The sequence below is a fragment of the Amblyomma americanum genome, chromosome 8 (genome assembly GCF_052857255.1).
Source record: "Amblyomma americanum isolate KBUSLIRL-KWMA chromosome 8, ASM5285725v1, whole genome shotgun sequence".
Lineage (NCBI taxonomy): Eukaryota > Metazoa > Arthropoda > Arachnida > Ixodida > Ixodidae > Amblyomma > Amblyomma americanum.
Window position 1 is genome coordinate 40190383 of NC_135504.1, and position 23050 is coordinate 40213432.

The following is a 23050-nucleotide window of genomic DNA, read 5'->3' on the forward strand; positions in this document are numbered from 1 at the left end:
AACGCAGGTGAAGCTACACGATCGTTCGCTCATGCCTGGCGACGTCGTGAGGAAGGTGGTCAAGGGTAAAGACACGCAACTAGGTTACTGCCGCAATACCGAGGTCCTCGCGACCATCCAGGTTCTCGGTACGAACTGCGTCATAAACAGTGTGAACAGCGTCGACTTGGCGCCGCTCGAGGTGAGTGGATCTACATTGCCTAGATTTTTCTTTATTAAAAAAATGTTTCAATAAACATCATGTGTATTTGCGGGCGTTTGATCTGCTTTTCTGGCGTTCGCTTTGGTTTCTGGTATACGGTTTGGACTGTATTCACCGGCCGGCTCGTGGTGTTCGTGTTAGCGTGCGCGTTCGAATGGATGGATGTGTTTATTCAGGGGCAGTGTTCAATTCGGAAAGAATATATTACGCGGAAGCGTATACAGCGCGTTCGGTCGAAAAGCCGTCGCCGTAGTAGTAGTAATAGTAGTAGTTGTATTCGTGTAATAAACACATTGAGCGTTTACATTGTTTCCCTAGAACGCATGCACTGACCTGCTCGTGCGCTTACGTGGTAATCGGCGCGTTCGATTGCAAGTTTTTAGAACGGAACTCGACGAGCTGCGAGAATTCGGCGCGAGACGCAGTTCGAATTGCGTTCTCGACGCAGGAAACGCGAGGCAGTGAACAGGTTTGGCCAAGGTTATCACGCATGGAGGCATGTGGCGACGGGTTTTTGCTTTCGCTATCTGTGAGAATGCGTTCCCTTACTAGCCGCAAAATAAAGATACTGGACAGTGTTGACTCAGTTCAGTATGCCGGTTAACAGTTTCCGTTTATTGGCAAATACCAGTCTATTGCTAGCAAGTAATAAGCTGTTGTGCAAACTTGCATTTATGAATCAGTGCACAAATGAAAAAGAGAAAAATATGCGATAGTATTTCCTCCAAATGCTGAAGTCGGTGTTTACAAGTGCCGAAGAAAAATGTCACATGCATATTCATAGTTTAGGAATTGGGAATAGGCTTTTCATCAAGTTTTACTTAGACTGTTTACATTAGCATACAGTGTGGAAGAAAAATTTAGCATGCATATTCATAGTTTAGGAATCGAGAATGGGCTGTCATCAATTTTTGCATCGACTGTTTACATTAGCATACAGCAATATTTTCCTAAAGTGGCTGATAGCATCATTGTGCATTTACTACGTTTTGTGCTGCTGTACAGATCTACTTTTTCTAGGCAATTAAGTGAACGCTAAATACAATTATGCCAGCTTTCAGTTTGTCATAAAGTTTAATTCCTGTGTCTTACTAAACTTTGTCGACATTCACTTGGCACTGAAAGACGTTTTCATTTCTGCGAAATTTTTAGCTGAAGTTGGAGTACTTTATTCCCGTGCCTGATTCAAACTCTCAACGTAGGTGACAACGTGGTGTCTTGACTTTGTATCATTTAATTTCTCCTGTTGTCTTTTCTTTTTCTCTCCTTTTTTGTGCATTAAACCTGCATTATAGAGAGGGCAGTGCAAAACTTAACGTAATATTCCGGCATGTAATTCTTCATTTTCTGTTCTGTTTGTCGCTGATGGAAATGGCCAGCAGTGACAAAACCTCTTTAACGTTTTTTAACTTGTTTTCTTTTTTGCCAGCTTATAAAAGCGTTGTTTTCAGTAAAAGTAGCCTCTCTGCCATTAAAAAGTGGAAATCCATCCATCTAGGTCAACTTAAATTTGCCCTCAGTATGCTGTCAAGAAATATTTGATTAATAGGCAGTTTTACATCATTTAAAGCTAATTTGTTCCCCATCATGCCATTATATGATGCTAGCAACAGGTCTTCTGTGACTGTAATTGAGTCTTTACTTCAGAAATCAAATATAGCAGAGGACTATGTGGGACAACAGTGAGGCTCGGTGCCTTACTGTTGAAATATCAGGCTGAAAAGCATAATGGACAGTGGATCATGGGATGATCATAGTAGGAATATTTCATACTCTGGCAGATGTGCGAGCATTTTTGATGCGTTAAGAACTGGTTAGCGGTACGTCTGTAATTGTGCTTGCACCACATTATGTGCCAAAATTATATAAGCACAAATCCTTGTTGGGAGTGCACTGGTATTGAAAATATTAGCTTGGAAACATTTTTGGAAGCTCAAACTTTTTGGAGAAAATATGTGCAGTGGAAATCTCGCGATTTAGCCAAAACCTGCATTGGAGTGTGGTGGTGCGGTCTGCAGTCCATGCCTGCAAGTTTCAAATGTTATTCGGAGCTTGGACACTTTTCTTTTTTTCTCCAGGTTGGGAGGACTGGTTCTGTAATGCGTGTGTTGATATACTGTAGTTCATGTGAATGAACGAAGTACTGCAAAAAGACCCAAGAATAAAGAAGGCGTGTCCGAAAATTCCTGAAAAGTGATCCCACTGAACAAGTTACATGCGTCCAGGCTTATTTTTCTCAGAGAAATGCGCTTGACTAATTTTTATTCCCAAACCTTGCAGAAGCACAGAACAGCTCACCAGCATTTGTTGTAGGATGCACTGAGGTTGAAAAACTTGTCCTGTCTCTTTGAAATTTTGTTTTGTTAACTGGTTGTTTTCCAACTTGCTTTTTCCCACTGCTTAAAGGCCCTCAATAAAGGGAATAAAGTATCAGTGAGCACAGAAGAAATGATGTTCATACCTTACATTACTAATGAGTGTAGTTAACAATGATAGGAGCCAGTCATGCTGTTCAGTGCTGGCCTTTCAGTACAGAACATGGTAGCTTATTTGCTCTGAAAATTTGGGGAATTGCAGTGTGTAATAGGTATTGCAGCTTGTCATTGAAGTAGGGATGTTACTTCATGAAAGTTCATTTACTCAGTTTTAGTCATCGGTTCCAGCACGCATGTTTGTTCTCTTGAAGTGTAGAATTCCATGTAATCATGTGCATGCTGCATCGCAAGAGTAGCGTTTTAAGTTTAACCTAATTTAATTTTTCGTCTCTGTACAGCGGTTTAGCCAAGATGTTGCCATATACCTGGACTCCTGGGTAGGAATGGTGCAAAGCTTCAAGACAGAATTGACCATTCGGTTCCCTGATGGCTCTACGTGAGTTCACCTTCTCTGCCATTAAAAATAAAAATAATAATGAAAAGCACCAGTTGCTCCATGAGACTGCAATGATTGCAGTAGCATTTTACGTCGCTGTAGGTGGGAGTGTTGGCAGATACATGATGGCGAGGCTTGATGTGCGTCATCTCCTGAGCTTGTGCCGTTAAACGACGAGGGGTCTGTTGAGAACACAAAAACAGAACAGTTTTGGCCAGTTGTGGTGAAATCACCGAGTGCTTGCTGCTCGTGTAGCAGTGCATGATGTGACCACTCTTTGTAAGATTTAAAGGCACCATTATTCAACTTCCACGAGGCAAGATATTCCTATCCTGGCATACAGTTTGCATTGATATGTTTTTGTCTCGTTCGTTCATGTTAGCACGCTGCCACGAATGACTTGGGAGAGTAATGGTCAGCATGCACAGGCAGCTGAGCACCCATAGATTTGTTCGCTGGTTCTGGTAATCTTTTTGCGGAATTGCTAAGGTTTGCATGTGACGCGATTGTGCGCATATTAAACTGACTGATCTTGAACTGTGGCTAAAGGTGTCAGGCATGTTGGATGGCTTGAGATGTGACCTACATAACATACATGATTTAGCCATTCAACTAGCTTTATCACGCACCTTTAGAGCTGCCTTTTTTGCGTATCATTGCTGCTGTAGAGTGCCATAGATATGCCAGGATTCAGCAAAAAAAAAAATGTCCTCTGTTTGGTATGATAGGGTACTGTGAACACACTGCTTTGGGATCATCGTGTGACGGGAACCTCTTGCAAGCAGTTTCACAAACGATTTTCCTTCCATCTAGTTATTTGCCAACATTTTATGTGAAGTTAAATAAATTAGCTTTGCATGCCCAACATGTCACCTGTGCTCATTAGGCCTATGCTTTGTTCTTTGTTGAGTTATTTGGATACTTCGTGGCCTTAATTATCACTGCTTGCGCAGAGGCCTTCTCACTATATTAGAACAAAAAAAAACAATAATATGCACACATATCATTGTGTGGCTAGGAGTGTAAAGGAACGAGGCTTCGTGTTTTGTTAATTGACACTCACAGTCGAGACATGGCATGTTCTAGGCTTTTACCTAACCCTTTAGAGGCTTTGTACTTGAAACTTCTGAAACTGAAATCACATGAAGAGCTCAATGGGAAACATAGGTGATCTGCCAATGTTTGTTGGGAGCTTAAATATAGCCATAGCTGGTCGTTGGCGGTAAGCTTTGTGCTCAAGGTCGACTATGGGTGTTTCAGATGCATTCTGCAAGAGGATGATGCCCTTGACCTGGAAGATGTTCTGGACCGGCGATTGCCAGTGAGTCTTCTTTATCACCTTAACGACCTGTTCCATTAATAGAACTCGTTTCCTGCAGCTCATATCTGTCCAGCTCATAGCTGGACAGATATGAGCTGTGCCGATTTGAGGAGAGTGCTTTTGTTTGATAACTGCCTCTGAGATTACGTTCGAAGCAAGATGTGTTATCAGAGGGACTCATTACGCCAGGTGCTTGGCCTAAAGCGGAAGAATGAATTTTTTTTCCAAATATGAAGGCCAGTGCACACAACCGACTCGTGGCGTACATAATACATGTCTAACCATTCACGTTTGATCTTTTTACCGCAAAGAAACTGTATCAACAATAACACTTCCTGTACTTTCTGCTCCTATTATATCTTTTGCACTGTGTGACATGCTTTGTGCACATTTCATTTAGAAAGACTAGCAGCTGCAAGGTATATATGCTTATTGTGTTTATTGTATGCATGCTTTGAATACTGGTGCCACTGGTGTACCCGGTGGGAGCGGGGGCCAATCAACTCCTTTTATTTTGCTCCCAAAGCAGATTAACTTGTATTGTTCGAAGAGACAGTAAGTAAATAGAAGCCTACACTGCAAAACAAGATATGTGAGGTTTGCTGAAGCATTGTTTTCCAGGCATGCTCATGGCAGACCAGATCAGCATCTCTAGTCATGTTGCGTTTCAAAGTGCCGTCAATATTCATTGTATTTATATGCTAGCAAAGGCATAAATAGGTGCATCACCAGTTCAGCGGGACTTGCAAACTGAGTTAATTTGCAGCACCTATTAGTCCGTTTCTTTGAGTTTTTATTTTTTATATATAGTGTCAATGCCAAGACTATGCAGTTCAATCAACTGTTGAGCCCTTTTCTGGCCTCATCGTTGTCATCACTGGGCTAACTATGACCGCTGCAGGACAAATGCTATGCCTCCAATTAACCCTCTCCCGTACCAGCTGTGACCCTTTCCTGGCCCCTGCTATGCTTGCCTTCCGTTAGAGTGACTGTTTAGTTACCTCGCCTTCACACTGCATTCCTCGCCCCTGCCCATTTCTTCCTTTTTGATTTTAGCTGGGGGTGTCATTAACTAGCTTTTCTTTTTCCCCTGACCTACTCTGCTCTTTTCCTTAGCACTTCTGGCATTGTGGCAAATTTTTGTTGCTGGCGTGTTAACTTAAATGCAGCCTGGTGTTGTTTGGTATAGTATGCCACTATGCTCTGCTTCAGAAGTTGTTAGCGGTGGAGTGGAAGTTACTTGCACGTGGTGATAGCTTCCACAAGCGTGCTGCTGCCATTGTGTTTATGAGCCAACCACCATAGGTACAGTGTACTAGAAGAAGCAGTGTAGCGCACGGACGGGATTACACATTCGGTGCTTAACCCCGCCACTGGCAAAGAGGCGGCGCTGGAGTCTCCCACTCTTGAACACACTGCATAGCGTTGCCAAGTTTTAATGGAATTGATACCTTGCGTTGTGCCCAGTGCATCGGGCATAAAACGATGCAAATATTTTTTTTTTTTTTGGTTATGCAGCCAGTGGGCTGACAGTGATTTTGATGGAAAAAATGAAAGACTGCTTGAGAACACTCAAGGGCTGTGGTGATGCCACCTTTTTCTGATTGTGCTGCGATCTCTTGAAAGAGAGCTGCTACTGGCAACACTGCTGGTGTCACGCAGAGACCTACACACTACACTGTGCATTCTAGGTCACTGTAACACTGGTCTGGAAGCTGCTGCTGGGTCAAGCTAAGTAACTTTCAGTCCTCTGCGAACAAGTTGCAGGGAGGAAGCGCTTGGTTAACTTGTTGTACCTACTTGTGGAGAAGGCTAGCGTGAGCATGCTGCACCTCTGCCTTTGTTACAGTCGTCGGAGTTCAAAGAGGAAGGCTTCTACAAGGGCCAGCGGCTATGCGGCCCCGTGCGGTGCTTTGAGGGCGCCCGATGGCTCAACTGCACCAAGGAGACAAGTGCCCTGCTGAGCCGTCCGCACAAGCATGTCCAGGTCACCGTGGATGATGTGAGTACAGTGCATGCACATGTATTCAGTGTTACTGTTGACCTCTGCTGGTTCCCAGTGAAGATGGCATTTGTAACGAATCCCACTCAAAATATGCTTGGCGTTGGTGTGTGCTTTTCATAAATTGGACGTCACACCATTTGTAGCTCAAGAGCTGGGTGGCAGAGGCATTGAGAGACGTTGCATGTCATCGCAACCATCCTTTTTTGCTACGACAACAGTAATGGTACAGTTTCCGGCATTGCGGTTTGCGGCGTATTGTGCCATTCGCCGTGGCGCAGCCCGAGTGGTTGTGCCACTGCTGAAGTTATGAAATGTTCTAGAAATAAAAATAAATAAAAGGAATAAAAAGTTAATCACCGCAAGCAGCTGTCGAAGAATGCTCTGTTGCACAAGCTTGGCAACCATCAGTGAAATTTTCTTCTACTCGCCTGTCACTGATGTACTAGTATACACAGGCAAGCTAGCTTTGCTAAGTGGTCTACTCTTTCTGGGTGTTCAATGCGCTGTGAAAAAAGAAACTAAATCGTGATGTATACACAAAATTAGAAAGCAGAAAGGGAGATGGGGGAGTTCATAAATGGCAAGACAGGTTTGAGGCGCTTTCAAAAAATAGAGCGGTCGATGCGTTTGGCGACCATTGCCAGGGATTTGACTTTCTGCTCTCCATGCCTGCAGGTGAAGGTGGTGTACCTGTTTGTGCAAGGTGTGTGCAAGGCTTACCAGGACGCGTCCAATGTTAACAACCAGAGCGATGAGCTCATCAAGTATGTCATTGAGGGAGAGGCGTTGGACAGGTGAGGGCTGCCAGTGGCATTATCCTTTCTTCATTAAAGGGACACTGTTAAGTTGGCCTCTGTGAATAGGGTGCCATGTTCGAATCACATAGAGACCGTTCTCACTGAAAACCGAGCTTTTGTGAGCTAGAAAGGACAAAAAAAAAAAGCGAGATACAGTTGTTGCCATCACCGGCTGGTTTCTCAAGCATTTCATTCATTGAAAACTTTAATGAACCAAAAAGGTTGCGTTGTCACCGCTGTGGATGCGGTGTTTGGTCCAGGCTTCAGGCAATGGCCGCGGCTTCGTGCCTGCAGGCGACCTCCAGTGCCCAATCCACCACCAGCCTCTGAACTGCAGGTTCCGAGCTGGTTACCGCAGCCTCCCACTGTTCTTTGTTGCTGATATGCCATTCTGGCCTAGGCCTAAGCCCGGGGCATTCGTACATCATATGTACAAGGTTTCCTTTTGGTTCCTTACACATGGGGCACTGTGGTTTAAAGTTGCCGGGGTACATTAGGGCTCTTCTGTGTGGGCTAGGGAATGTGCTTGTTTGAAGTTGCCTCCAAACAACCTGTTTCTCTTAATTTAGGGATATATGTGGGGCCGGGTATATTAATCTTTGTTCTTTGTAATAGTTTGTAATCTCCTGGTATGTAGTCATGCTCTCCTCAGCTATCTCCCAGGGATGAGAACTCATGGCCCGGTTAATGAGGCCTCGAGCTTTTTCATGAGCTATTTCATTCCCTGGATGAAAGGAGTGTGCGGGGACCCAGATCAATTTATTCTGACGAATTTGAATATCTTTTGCCCTGTTGTGGATTTGGTGTGCAATTTTGTGTATTTTTCCTTGTGCAAAGTTCGTTACAGCACTTTTTGAGTCACTCGTTATGACTCCACAATGCACGCTTTGACATCAGTTTTTGGGTGCGGGTCACAAAGGCTAGCCTTCATTGCTGTTCACTCTGAAACGGTGACAATTGGTCCTTTTCAGTGTGCATATCTTAAGTGTGAATCGAGTGGCGGGAAAATTTTTAAATTCAGTTTTCTCATGCATCTTTTTTTTTTTTTTTTGCTGAACAAATGTCAGCATACCCTGGAAGAGTCAAAGCATCAATTATTACTGAGAATTGTAGTTGCATGAAGGTCTCCTCAGTGACCCTCTAAGCTTACTGTACTGCATTTCATACATAGCAGGCAACGCTGCCACAGCTAAGCGCACCTGTTCGTGCAGGTTAAGTTTGCGCTCGAAATGTAGTTCGCCATACAACCATATTGAACACGGGAACGGGCAACTCACTTTCACACTTTCACTTTTATTTTGTTTTTGTGGTTCCCATGAATAAATGGTTTCAGTCGCAGACAACATAGTCGCAAATTAAGCCTAGGGAAATAAAAATACCCAAGGACTCTTTTTCTCTCCTTTTTGCGCTGCTTTCCCAGCCCAGGTTCAGCGCGTTTTTGCATGGAACAGCACAAGAAGCCATTACTTTTGCAAGGTGGGAGACATTTGCGACAGGCGGAAACGTTTGCCACAAACATCTGTCCCAGCGCTTGGAGCCAAGCGGCTGCAGCTGCCGCGATGGCTCAGTGGTTACGGTGCTCGGCGGCTGGCCTGAAATACGTGGGTTCGATCACGGCTGTGCTCAAATTTCGATGGAAGCGAAATGCTAGAGGCCCGTGTACTGTGCTATGGCAGTACACGTTAAAAGAACTCCAGGTGGTCGAAATTTCCGGAGCCCTCCACTGCAGCATACCTCATAGCCTTAGTCGCATTCGGACGTTAAACTCCCATAAACCATAATCATGGTCTGTAATGATAACATAATCATAATCAATGATCATCATCATCATTAGCCCGGCTGCATCTGCAACAAGAAAAAAAATGATGGCAATGGAAGCCAGCCAGGTTCACTCCACCCACCGCTTAGGGTCAGAGCAGCCCACTCAGTCGTGTGGCAGGGTGAAGACGCCTTCCTTTCTGCCATGATCCACAACTGAATCGCGATTGTGCCACGCTCCCCAGTACCTCGGGAAGCAGCACTCTGCCGCCAACTGTTCCATTCGCACTCTGTGACTTTGCCGAAGGTCTGCTCCTGGCACCTGCACCTCCCCAGTACCTCGGGGAGCTGTCACCTGCCAGCAAGCCTCCCATTCTGTTGTCTTTGGCGAAGAGGTCCACTTCTTTAACCTGCACTAATTCCCCAGTACCTCGGGAAACTGCGCTCTGTCATTGTCATTCCGGGACGTTGGCGAAGGTCCACTCTTGTTACCTGCATCGTCCGACCACGCTTCACACTTTGAGGTGCCTGCGCTATCTCGCAGCAAAGCAGGCCTGCACGATGTGTGTACTCCAACCCAAAGGTGAAACGTGGGACGGGAAGAAACTGAAGTGGTCTGAGGTGCCACCTACTGCCACACCGAGTATCCACGGCCCCTCTCAGGCAGGCCAACCTGGGTAGCATTTGCCACCGGCAGCTGGTACATTGAACCCGCTGCCTGCCATATACATGACTGCTTCCAATTAGTCTGCCATGTATCTGGTAGTAGAGAGGGGCGCTCAGTGTCCTTATATACGAGAGCATTCCGGCGTTCAGCAGCCGTACTTAAGGTACCACCCAATCTGCATACCCATTTCCTTTCTACCCTCTGTAAACATTGGGCAAAAGGCTCCTGGATACTCCGCATTAGGCCTGAATAGCCCAGGCAATGCTCCAGGGTAATCTTTTAATCAAAGCAACTACTTTTCATAGAGCCTTTCTCATTGAAGTTCCAATGACGAATTGGCGTTCGTGTTGGCGTTGTTTTTCCCTTGGAGATTGGCACTTACTCACACTTAAAGGTGTTATTGTTGGCCTTACGGAAGATTGCACATGGAAGTCCTAAGTCTTCGTTCACTGCTTTCATTTCCTTTCAGTTCTTTCAAATAGCTCAAAACGGGAAGTGAGCCAGAACCAGGAACGCACGTCCCTTTTCGATTCCCGCCGCAGTGCGCCAGCCAGCGCCGCTTATTGGTCACGAACTGAACCCTTGCAACATAACGCGATGGCGTCCCGCAGATCGCACGAAAAAATGTAGATCCATCGGTGTTTTTGGCATTGCAAAACTGAGGAGTGGGGCCGACATGGGACCTTCGAGAAAGGGGAACTGTGGTCACCGACACACCACAAGAAGCGAAGCATGCGCTTCTTCTGGAGCAGTCTCTCGAAAGCAAAGAGTGTTCGGTTATTTTTATTTCCATGGGCTTAATTTGCGGCTATGTTGTCTGCGACCAAAGTTATTTATTCTTGGAAACCCAAAATACGAAATAAAAGCAAAAATAAGGTTTTCCATAATGCCCCTTATTGCACCTTTAAGGGCTGTGACCGGCACCTCCCGAACTTCATTTCACCTAGTGCCTAATTTTCGTCCTGCAACTCATTGAGACTTCAAGCAATAAGAATCACATGTGGAGGTATGATTATCAGTTAATAGGGCAATTCGCTCTCACTCGATCCGTGCTTAAAAACAAGTAGTTCACACTAAATGGAAATTATAGCCAAAAAACCTGAACGCTGAGTGCCTCACAGCTTTGACCATGATTTTCAATGCTACCGCTTTGTTTTATACCACTTGTTGTTTTCGTTCATACACTCACTGAGATTTCAAGAACAATGAATGATATGTGGCAGAGTAGTATGGTTTCTGTACTAGTAGTTCTGCGGCCTCTGCAGCATTGCTTGCTCTGTATGAGACAGAGTATATGGCATAATAGTTTTCCTTAGCCGACAGGGCTCATTGTTAGTGTGCTACATGGCATAGTCTTGCCAATAATTCCTTTTGTTCTTCTTATAAGACCAAAAGAATTTGGATTCATTCTGTTTTGCATATGGTACCCACTTTTCTTAGACGTCCCCTTTTGTGCTCTCTGAGTAAGATATGTACAGATGGAACGGTTTTTCAACCTCTCACACATTCACAAAAGAAAAGTACTCCTTCAGTTTGACATGTTTCGCTTTGGACAGCAGTACATTTAGTTTTTTTTTTTTTTCACCAGTCTCGTATCAGCCAGACTTTGTTATGCAGCTTAAAGCAGTGCAAAGAAACATGGCTTTACCTGTTAACAGCTTGATAGTTTGTGCCCAGACTGTAACACATCTATAACCGTTTTTCTGTTCTCCCAAGTGCTTGCACTTGACAGACCCTTACAGCATTGAACAGCCTAAGTGCTCTCCTGTCTCAGCTGTGGTTCAGTTATCAAGCAGTTCGTGAAAATGCTGCCCACACTCGGTAGCATTTCAAACACACCTGCTGTTGAATTTTGGAATTGCAGTTTCAAACAACACTTGTTGTTCACTAATTTCAAATTTCGTGCATTTAGGGAGCATCTTGTGTTTTTCCCCCATATTGTTTTTCGAAAGGAGCACCAGTAGACGAAACATTGAAAAAAATTTGCCTTGTGATCACCAGCCCTCGAGGCCTGCATGATTTTTTATTCAACGCTTTTGTTCTCTTGACGTCAGGCTGTCTCCATGAGGGGACAGAAACACAGAGATTGGCGACCCCACAATCCCAGTGCCACTTTGCCTGTTGTGCAGGGTAAAGATGATCAACATCTTCGAGCGGTGTGCCCTTCAGATTGGTGACCGCAACTACTACACCCTCAAGGCCTCTGACAACGTCACCACCCTGGAGGAGTGGCGGCGACAGTGTGCCTCCAAGTACTGCCCCTTGGTCGCCCACCCCGTTGAATGTGTGAGTGCCCGTCCCGTGCCAGTCTTAACAGAGTGTGAGCCATGGATAACGGCAGTGCTGGAGGGTGTTTTTCTTTTTCTTTTTGGCCTTGTAAAACTGTTAAAACCATGTGATGGTCACCACACCTGACATGTCTGAACAGTCAAGGATATAGACAGTGGGGTGGCTCAGTGGCTTTGGCGTTTGGCCAGTGATTCCAAGGTCACAGGATCAAATCCCGGCTGCGGTGGCCGTATTTTTAATAGGTATAGGTGAAATTCAAAAATGCACCTGTGCTGTGCGATTTGAGCGCCCGTTAAAGAACTCCGGGTGGTCTAAATAATCTGGAGTCCTTCACTGCGGTGTCCCACATAGCCTCTGCGTTGCTTTGGGATATTAAACCTCGCATACCGTACCGTACCGTACCGTACCGTACCGTACCAACCGAGGACACAGAGATGGTCTCAGTTCCTCTACCAGCTTAGCCTCGCAAGCTTCTTTTAGGGGCCTATAACCGAAAAAATGGGGTTGAGGCGCAGAAAAATGTGACTGCCGCCTTTCTTGAGTAGGGAAACAAAATCCTTTTTTTCTTGTGAATGATGAAGCTGTGCCCCATAAGAGAACATTTAATGCATCCATAAAACAAAGCAGAAATTCGTCTTTGGTGTTGGTATGCTTAGCTTTGCAAGTCCTTTTTTTTTTTCATGCCAACCTCTGTGGTTGAACATTTTCGTCGTGTGAAAGCCATCAAGCCTTGGAAGTTTCCTGTGTGCCCCCACCTCTCATGACCTAGAGAACAAAATTCTTAGCGCTGTGTCTTGTGCTGCTCGTACACAGGGACCCCATCAGCAGTCCCTTCTGGTTTTTGTTCATTCACTGAGCCTTTCTCTATTCACAAAATCATCCCGTTATATGCCTTGAGGTAGTAGTCACAGGAAAAAGGAATATTTTCTTCGGAAAACACCGAGGTAGTGTTTCGAGTACCACATACCATGCGGATCTTCGCAAAGCTCTGCAGTATCACACTGACCCATGACAACAAATAGGAAAGGAAGCGTAGACTGCTATAGAGATGTTACGTCGCTCTTGCTGTGGTCATTGGAGTAGTCAATGAATCAACAGCTAGTGGAGCAGCAAGCCATAAGGGTTAATCTCGGGCACAGCCTCTGTCAAGAGTAAAGAGCCCGAGGGGTTTGCTTTTAAGCTGTGCTGTGTGTGTGTGTGGCCATTGTGGCATGCATGCAAGTCCCAAGTTTCTGGCGGGCAACGACAAGAGTTCCTCTCACGTTCAGGAGGTTTGGAACACTGCTGATGTGTATAGAATGCACAGCTTGGTCCAGATGGAAAGCCCTTTGCCTATTCAGTTTTGACAAAGGCAGTTTTAAATGTCAGCAGTGTGGATCAAGCCTATAGTACTTCGCAAGTCAGTATTAAGCAGCACTTAAGCAATGAGCCTACACAATTTTTTTTTTTCATGTCACACTGTCTGCCTATGCAAATGTTGTTCTCTTATCAGACCCGTTCATGCTTCACTCGCTCACTGCGCTACCTTCAGCATAAATTTCTAGCCCCACCACTCATATGCCCCAATATTTGTGGCAGAGCTGGGCCACTCCTTCTGCTGCACTGTGGCCACTTCTGGTGGCCCGCATCACCCACGTGTTGGGCTACAGTTGCACTGCGCCGAGTTGCAGCCCCATCCCATCCGCTTGAGCCCAGCATCCCGCATCTGAGACACATAACAAATGTTTCTCTTTTTCTCATGTCGGCAGTCGCAGGTTCCCGAGAGCGAAGCTGCTCTGCAACCGGCCGCAGCCGTGGCCAGTCACGGGGACACTATGGTCGAGAACAACAAGGACGCCCAGCCATGTCAGGACGGCAGTGACTCAGACTATGAAGACGTGGAGGACGAGGAGGCCAGCGGATCTGACACCGTCTCTGTGACAAGTGGTTCGACTGCGTCCTCCATGGACCACCACCGGCGTACCCCTGGTGGGATCTTTTGCTTCGGTTAGAGGCCTGCTACCAAGTACCCTTTCTATGCTCTCTAACTCTTTAGTTTAAGCTGTCATTTCCTGAGCCTATCATCTTGGGACTGTCTTAGTATGCCTGGAGATGCAGAGAGCGGTGTGGTAGCGCACATCTAGGGCTCTCTGCGCTCAGCTGTACATTGAAGTGCCGCGGTTCCTCCTAATAATCTGGCTCGGATGCTCTTCCATGACGTGGCCAGTGATGCTGGTGTAGCAGAAACTGCAACCATTAGTCCGGTGTATGGCATGAACATGCTGTTCCTTGGCACTGGTGGCGTTTATCGATGGCTTTGCATCGCTGCAGATCATTTTTCTTTCTTGCTATGCTGCTTTCAGCATTTGCTTTGGATTTGTAAAGCTTCAGCTTTGTTTCAAAACTTTCTCGTACTCATTGATTGCCTAGCTGTGTGCAAGGTGCAGCTCTTACCCACGTTCAATAACAGTGCCCCCTGTGGAATGATGTGCAGCGACTGCTGGACCACGCTCCGCCACAATGGCTGTTTTCACTGTCGTGATGCTGTGCTGCCGAGTGTAGAGTAATGGGCTATGTACCTGGCTTATTTCGAAGGCCAGTGTGGACCTCTGCCAGTTTCCTTCACTTCTGTGCGAGGACCTACGCCAAAGGGTGCTGTGATGTTTCGAAGCGCCTTTTTACTGTGGCTTTGGTGGGTGGCCATAATTTTCTGTGGTTGCCGTCAGGAGCCAAGGCAAATGGGACAGAAGGTGTATGGGCTGGAGTACTGTCTGAACAACTAAAAAACTAAGCGCATCTGCTGCTAGACAAGGTTGCATTAGTCATGTTTGCACTATGCGCATGAAGCAGGATTCACACGATCGCTCAGCTGTTTTTTGGTGTGTGACGGGGGCAAGCTGGCGTCCACCGCCCATACAGAAGCTGCGCATGGTACTGGGTCTCGGGTGCATGTTGAAGAACGCAAGGTGGCAGTGTTGTTCCTAGGCCGGGTGCTGAGACCTAAAAGTATGAACTCCCGCAGCATTCCGGCGAGGCAAGCACGGTCCAACACTCGCCACCAAGTTGCTGAAAAAGCGGAAGCTGCGGCGGACGCGCAAGCGTCAGCCGCTTGAGCAACCTGCCTTGAAACCCGGTGATGTGCTAGTCACAGAGACACTGGCCACCTTCACTACTGCCCAGGTCGTGTGGCAGGTTGGTGCCCTTGGCTATGACTTTTTGTTTGTTTGTTTCCTTGTGGAAGTGAGAGGGCCAGTTCATATGCTCTCTCCTCGGACTACTGTGTCCATCAGGTGAAGCTAAATTGCCTCTGAATGCAAGAAGTGTTAAAGATTATGGAATGTTAAGCTCATGCTGACTTGCTACGTCTGTTGCACATACATGTGCGGCCATAACGTTACGGAGCATGCTTCAGTGTTTCGAAAATTCCTCGCGTACTGCTCAGAAAAGGTATTATGGTCCCTTGGTTTCATGCACGAGCACACCAGCGGCATGGGCTAACATGAGTACTATAAAGTACTTCCTAGTTTTTGCTGTGTAAAGTATGAGAAGAGTTTGGCCGCTAACGCATCCTCCGTAATGCTGCGGCCGGGACTTTGCCTTATTCACACCGCCCTTCCCTTCACCTGCCCCTAACATTTCTTGACTTACCTCAACTTACCAACTGTGTATCTTTGGTTTTAATGACAAAGTTAAAGCTGGAACTGCTTGCCAGAACATTCAGCCCAGGCCAGTTTGAAATCCCTTTTTCTTATTTTTGTAGGATGGTACCATAGAAAGTGGCATTCCATCGGCAGACCTCTACCCCATCCATCATTTGGATGGCCACGAATTCTTTCCGGGAGACTTCGTTGTAGAAAACACAGGTATCTTTGTTGCATCGCATTCACTTATTCGTTGTCTAATGTGCCATTGGAGTTGTTTCATGCTGAGTAGAAATTCTGTACCTGGGGAGGGGAAGGCCCAAAACCAATTGGTTGAAACTGCTGGTGCAGTGTGAGCTTAATTAGCCCTTGGGAAAATTTCAGTAGACAGAATGCATAGACTGCCTGTTTAGCTGCATAAAGAAAATTTTGCAAGAGAAAGCATGAACTTTCAGCATCCAATTTGCCCTCCGCAACTGTCAAGTATGGCACTTTTAGTGTGTGCATATAATTGCTCATAACTTGGAGCCTTTAATGTATTGATTGTATAAGTTCATGTTGATATTGCTATCGTGTCTTTCTTTTTTTCTGTTTATTTTTCATTTTCCTTTGCATGCACTTTTCAGCATAATGTGTTCTTTTCACTTTGACTGGAAGTCTATGTTGTTGGTAAAAGAATTGTTGCAGAGTTTACCTCGAGCAAAGAAAAGAAAAAAACTCTGAAACTGAGGTTTTGCTGGGGAAAATGACTGTTTTGATGGCATTTCAGACAGCCCGCCACCGCACGAGTATGCGGTGGTCAAACGGGTGGACCACTCTGGAAGGACAGCAGTGGTCACCAAGTTCAAGACCTACATGGCTGGCGCTGACCCCCAGTGAGTCGTTTTTTCACGACTTTCCAGAGCTGAATGAGATGAGGCTGTATTGTTCACTTTGCTATGATAGCACACAGATGACAAGGTGGTTGTGACTTTAGTTGTGGTAATAAAAATTATTCGTGATGCAGGCTAAATAATGGCATGGCATTTTGTTCACTTTGCGGGACTGTGTTTCATCGTTCAACTTGAGCTGTAGCATTGTGCATCTGTCAGTCGAAATCCTTGAATTATGTGTTCAGGTACAGCAGGTTGTCCCGATCTACTTGCGTAAGTCAGTAAAGGTCTGAGAGTATGCAAATCCCTGAAGATCAAATACAAAGAATTGAAAGCTTGTGCAACTAGACCGTGCAGTTGCTTGGGCTGTAATACTAAGAATGATGTTTGTTGGTGGTCAGTCTTCCTTTTATTGGCTGAAAAAGAAAGGGATGAAGTGTACACCTGTGTTTGCACATATTGAAGGCAGAGACATCCTAATGTAGTGGTGTGTATGGCTGAAGAGGTCCTGCGCTGGTCTTACAGCAGACTAGTTCAATGACAGTGACAGGGACACAACGAAGCTGCTAAATAAAGCTGACCTTCACGCAGTGGAATCTGACACCACCATCCATCCATCTTCCCTTGCTCCCTCCTTTCAGCCCCGAAGAGTTGGGAATGGAAGAGGTCAGTGTATACGACATCAAAGATCACCCGGACTTCAAGTATCGGCCAGCTTCCTGTGTCATCCGGGTTGCCAACTTCGAGGTGAGTGGACTTCCACTTGTGCTTTTTTGTTGTTGTTGGCTCTTCTTATCTTGTTCTCAGTTTCACGTCGTCGGCAGTGTCTGCAGCACATATCTTGCCAGCATGCCGAGATGCTGCGCACTAGTAAAAGCTTTGCATTTTTATGTTTTGATAAAAAGTGCCAGCGGGCACTGGCTTGCTCGGCAAACCTGACAGCGTGCCAAGACGTGGCTGTGCCTGGCTACACTAGTGTATGCACGTTGGTAAAGCTGGCGAGACACAGTGTGGAAGGGGCATGTTGGAGCATGTGCACTCGAGCGTCTGAGAAGCGCCTCGTGGTTGAAGGGGGGAACCTGGTCTTGAAAAAAAAAATGTATTAATGAAGTCACTGTTAAGAAACCATCAGGGAATATATTTTTGTGTGCCTACCGTATTTACGCGCATAATTTGCGCACTTTTTATTCAGAAATTAGGGCTCGAAGAAGGCAGTGCGCAAATTACGCCGGGATTTCAAGAGTGCGACTTAAAATACTCCACAAAGGTCATAACGCGCAATATAGGTATAGTGTATGTTGCTGCGTATGCTGGCCGCCCCCCGTAAAACAGTTCACTCTAAATGAAAATCCGCGCACCCCCGCCTTGCGGGATGGCATGAAGGTGCATGCATGAAGCTGAATAAGACGCTAAAACAGCGTGATCGCTTGCGACCCAGCCAATTGTTCGATAGTTCGGGATTCCGTAAGTTTGCTTTCGCAACTTCGTCCGGGATAGCAAGCGCGAATCAATAAATCAATTATCACACCACACAATTCTTTAACAGTACCGCGCGAGCGTCGACCAAACTGCTTGCCGGTGCCTTATCACGGCGCGGAGCTGCGAAGCCAGCGAGAATAGCCACGTGCGCACAAGTTTTCCGACACAACGATTGTCGTCTATGGGCAAACTTGTGTGCACGCGGTTATTCTCGCTGGCTTCGCCGCTCCGCGCCGTGATAAGGCGCTGACAAGCAGTTTGAAACTTGCCGCATAATTGTGATATCCCATCGCAAGACACGACCGAACAACCAAACACAAGCCGTCAGAGCCACCAAGAAAAGCGTAGCCGGCAGTCGAGTCGCATGCATCAGCCAAACAGCAGTGTTGGCTCTTCTATCAGCTGCCGATCCTCCCCAGAAGCGCTGCTGGCCGTTTCGAGTGGCGATGCCGCTGGTGCCGCCGCGATTGTAACAGCGGCCTCTGACACCACCATGAACGCCCAGTGCACAAAAGATTCAAAAAGCCTTCCGAACAAACACGCGGAATAGCCGAATGCTACTGGGTAGAGCCATAGGGTAGAGTCCGCGTGCATGATGGTGGTGGTCTAGCACAGCGCGGTGCGTAAAATATGCAAGTAAAAAATGTTTTTTTTGTAAACCCGGGTGATAAGTTAAGTGTGCGCAAATTATGTGAGGGCGAAAATTATGCACGTAAATACGGTATTCTAAAAATGTCATTTAATTTCATGTAAAACAATTCCTTGAGCACTTATGAAATTTTTATGCATGTATTTTGTGAAACGCTTTGAAAAAAATTTGCTGTGGGAAACTTGCTGGTATGTATGCCATTTGCTTCTCTTGATGCCAAGGAATGCAATAAGGTTAAAATTGTCTCCCTGCCTATCATAGAACTTAAGTTATAGAGTTTTGAAGTTGTTGCTTCAGAAATGCGAACAAAAGTGTGTATTCTCGTTTCTGAAGTGGGAGCTTCAGTACCCTATAACACAAGTTCTATGATAGCCAGGGTGATATTTTTACCCTTTTTGCATTCCTTGGTATCAAGAAAACCCGATGGCATTCATTTTAGCGAGTTTCCCACAACAAATTTCCTTCAAAGCTCTTCGCAAAATACTTGCATAAAAATTACATAAGTGCTCAAAAAATACATGTTCCCCGAAGATTTCATAATTATCACTACATTAGTAAAATTTTGTTTTCAACACCAGGCTCACCCCTTAAACCAGAACACCACAAAAATGCTTTGCTCGCATATCAAAGCTTACGCTCAAACATCCATGTTGCACACTCATAACTGTCCTGTGAGTTTTTTCTGTTTTGTGCGTTTCATATTGCCTCATGAAACCAGCCTCTGTTCGCTCAAAGCTCTCCCTGTGTGTAGCCTTGCATGCCATGCTGCCCCTCGTGGTGTGAAGATTGTGGGAACAGTTCGGTGAGAGACTTGGGTCCTCTAAATTTTCTTTTCCTTCTCGCATCTTGATGCATTGCAGGACAAGGAGTCCGAGTCAACGGCGGGACAGGTGGTGGACGTCCATCCGGCGGGCAAGGTGGAGGTGCAATGGGTGAGCGGCAAGACGTCGCTGTGCTACCCGCAGGAGCTGTACCGCATTGGCGAGTACGACTCTGACGACCTCTGGGACGACGGGGATGAGGAAGAGGAGGTGGACGACGAGTCCTGCTCTGCCGACAGCTGGGAGACCCAGTCGCAGAGGTCGCATGACGGGGACCCGTGAGTCTCGCCCGCATTTGTGGCGTTGCCTGTCTATCTGGAGCTCCGCTGCGGATCAGTGTAAAGCTCATTTTGACAGGCGGGCTCCATTGAGCCTGGTAGCAAATTTTTTTTTCCTCTCTCTTTTAAAATGTGGCAGTATTATCGTGAGCTTATCAGGTCAGTTTTTAAATTTACTCTTCTAGAACTAGATCAGCTTGATTCAGAATTTCGTGTCAGTCATGTTGTGCCCTTTGCAGTGTGGCATCTTGTTACATAAGTCCTGCAGTAGATCTCTGGACTGGATTCAACCAAGGGCCTTGCCCGTTCGATGAACAAAAAACCATCACCAACGCCTGATATTTTGTAGATTTCTTTTCATCCTGGGGATCTCCAAACAGGACTTCATGTTAGCATGAGTTGAAACGAAAATGCTTGTGCACGTCAGGTGTGGTGGTTCTTTTTCTACATGAAGCCTCGATTCTTCTGGTCGCTGTGCCCCCGTTTATGTACAGTGGAACCTCGATTATACATCCCCCGGTCATACGACGACCCGCATTTTACGACAAACTTGTGCAGTCCCGGCAAAACCGCCATAGAGATAATGCATTAAAAACCTCGATTATACGACGTAATTTTAGAAGGACCCCGCTTCGTACGACGGCTGGCTCATACCGTCCGTCAAGAAAAAAGAAAAAGGTCAGCAAACATAGCCCGGGATGTAGGCACACTTTTGCCAGTCGATAACAGGTGCATGTTTATCTTTTCACCTATCAAGTAAAGTGCCTGAGCCGCACCCCCGCTGCAGCCTTAACGGCCATTTTTTTTTGTTTATTGAAAACCAGCCCTCTACCGGCAAAAATGTGCTGCATTTAAGTTGCGAAAAAAAAAAGACTATGAATTTCAGTTGTTAAAAAATATTGCGCTTAGCAGATCCCTAATATATATGTGAAATTTATTATGATGTAATTAGGAAGTAAATACAAAATTTTATTTCTGAGATACGAAACTGTGACCGCTCGACGACTCTGTGCCGTCGCTTTGTGCTGACTCCAGCCTGCCCAGTGCCCAGTTGTCCGTTCTGCTCTGCGCTGTTTATCGCACGTGTATCGCATCCGGACGTGAGCTGCTTTTTTCGAAGCGAGCAAGTTACGGAATTATCGGCTCTGAGCGGTGTGGTTCACCATGTCACGGAGTCGCAAACCGCTGGCGCTGGGAGATAAGCTCCGAATAATCGAAGAAGCTGAGAACAGGTGCAACAAAGGCCAGCATCGCTCGTGACCTCAACATTCCAGAGTCATCGCTGAAAACGATATTGGCCAAGAAGGACAGCATACTGCTGAATGCAAGCAAGTTCGGCTTGAAGAGGAAAGCCGCGAAAGATGGGAAGCTCGCCGCCATGGAGGCAGCTGTTGTGGAATGGTTGCGACAGGCACGCAGCTCAGGGATTGCTGTTGACGGACCCATTTTAAAAGAAAAGGCGGAGACGGTTGCACTGCGTTTCAACCTGGACGATTTTAAAGCGTCCAATGGCTGGATGGAGCGCTTCAAGAAGCGCCATGGTATTGTGTTCAGCCGCTGGTGCGGAGAAAGCGCTTCTGTGAACCCCTCGACTGTTAACGAGTAGTCCGAGTTACTGCCGGACTTAATACGGGAGTACAAACCGTCCGACGTTTTTAATGCGGATGAGACCGGCGTGTTCTATAATTTGCAGCCGGAACAGACGCTGACCTTCAAGGGAGAAAGTTGCCACGGCGGCAAGCGGAGCAAGGGGCGCCTCACTGCACTATTTTGTGCTAACGAAGACGGCTCCGAGAAGCTTCCTGTTTTAGTGATCGAAAAGTTTGAGAAGCCGCGATGCTTCAAGAACTTGAAAAGGCTGTCGTGCCAATATAAATTCAACCGGAAAGCGTGGATGACAGCTGCCATTTTTTCTTAGTTCCTGCAGCAGCTGGACTCAAGAATGGGTGCCAGGAACAGAAAGATTCTTTTTTTTGTGGACATTGCGCCGTGCCACCCAGCCGACACTGCACACTTGAGGAACGTTAAGGTTGTGTTCCTGCCGCCAAACTGCACCAGTCAGCTGCAGCCACTTGACGCAGGCATTATCAAGTGCGTCAAGGAAAAATACCGGAAGTTTCTGGTGCAACGCCGGTTGGCAGAAATGGAGCGCAAACAAGCGAGCCGTAAGCTTTCTGTGCTCGACGCCATGCACTACACTGCTAGTGCATGGGACGAAGTATCTGCTGATACAATCGCCAATTCTTTTAAGCACTGCGGCTTCAAAAGAAGCGGTGCCTCCCCCGCCAGTGAAGCTGTGATGCTCGAAGAAGAAGATGAAGCAGAATTCGGCAACTTGCAGCTGCCTGTAACCTTTGCCAACTATGTCGGTGCCGACGACGACGTCGCAGTGTGCAATGCGGTGTCATTGGAAGAGGTAATGGATACCATGTGCCCCGACGATAAAACTTTCGACGAAGAGGAAGTCGACGACGATGCAGAGGTTTGCGCTCCCATTCCGAGTTACGCGGACGTGTTGCAGAGCGTCGACAACATCCGGCGCTTTGCTTGCGTGCGCGACGATGTTGGCGACCTGTTGTCGGACGGGGCAGCCCTTGAAAGGAAATTGATGCGTCGAGGTTGGGCAAAGGTGCAAAAAAAAATTACCGATTTTTTTTTAAACGCTAATAAAGATTTTTTTGCAAACCTGTTTCAAACAAATACTTGTTTTGTCTTTGTTAATCTGATTGGTGTAGGTTCTTGCCGCGGGCTTTCAAGGCGGTCAACAGCTTTCGGCGCAAGGCCAAGCGCCACTGCCCACATTCTTCGATTTTCGATTATACGACGCCCGGATTATACGACAATTTCGCGCGGTCCCCTGAACGTCGTATAATCGAGGTTCCACTGTACATAGCTTGTTTAGTTTCAGTTTTCCTTACTGCTGAGATGTAAAGTTTGGTGAATAGCTGCAGCTTGTGTTTAGAACCTTTTGGAACGAGCCGTGTAGAAATTATCTCAAGCCAGGCTTGTAAACGGAATGCAAAGAAAAAAAAATTTTAAGGCAAAATCCTTCCATCGTCACTGGTAATCTGGTATGGTTTTGGTGAGTGTGTGTCGTTCGCAGACTGTTTTGTAAGCACGAGCACTCTGATGGGCCTAAAAGGTGCTGATTTGTTCACATAATGAATTCTTATACAGGAAGGAGTCGGCAGAAGTAAGGTGGTCAGGTATCAAGACAGCTCATAAAATGGATGAAGCGAGACAGCTTGGGTTACAATGTGGTCGGAACCATCCCCTCCATGTGCTGGCTTATAATTGCCACCCCAAAAGTGGTGCTCTCAAGGAGATGGTGCCCACTTGGTCCTCGCTTATCGGTTTCGCCACACTGCAAGCCAAAGCAGCAAGAGCTGCAGTGTTTGGTCATACAAACTTTCGAATGTTA

General features: G+C 46.3%; 1 protein-coding gene across 4 annotated transcripts in view; it reads left to right on the top strand.

Annotated features, from left to right (window-relative positions):
* Positions 1-23050, top strand: part of LOC144101430 ((E3-independent) E2 ubiquitin-conjugating enzyme) — a 42276-nt gene that overhangs the window by 538 nt on the left and 18688 nt on the right. For 2 of the 4 annotated variants that reach the window (XM_077634596.1, XM_077634595.1), the window contains exons 2-13: positions 8-181; positions 2976-3073; positions 4334-4394; positions 6244-6396; positions 7075-7193; positions 11751-11907; positions 13659-13896; positions 14912-15081; positions 15650-15752; positions 16300-16405; positions 17044-17149; positions 19391-19629. In XM_077634596.1, coding sequence (XP_077490722.1) covers positions 8-181; positions 2976-3073; positions 4334-4394; positions 6244-6396; positions 7075-7193; positions 11751-11907; positions 13659-13896; positions 14912-15081; positions 15650-15752; positions 16300-16405; positions 17044-17149; positions 19391-19629 — 1724 coding nt within the window. The remainder of the gene's footprint in view (positions 1-7; positions 182-2975; positions 3074-4333; positions 4395-6243; positions 6397-7074; positions 7194-11750; positions 11908-13658; positions 13897-14911; positions 15082-15649; positions 15753-16299; positions 16406-17043; positions 17150-19390; positions 19630-23050) is intronic. The other 2 variants (XM_077634598.1, XM_077634597.1) reach the window with 1 other exon arrangement.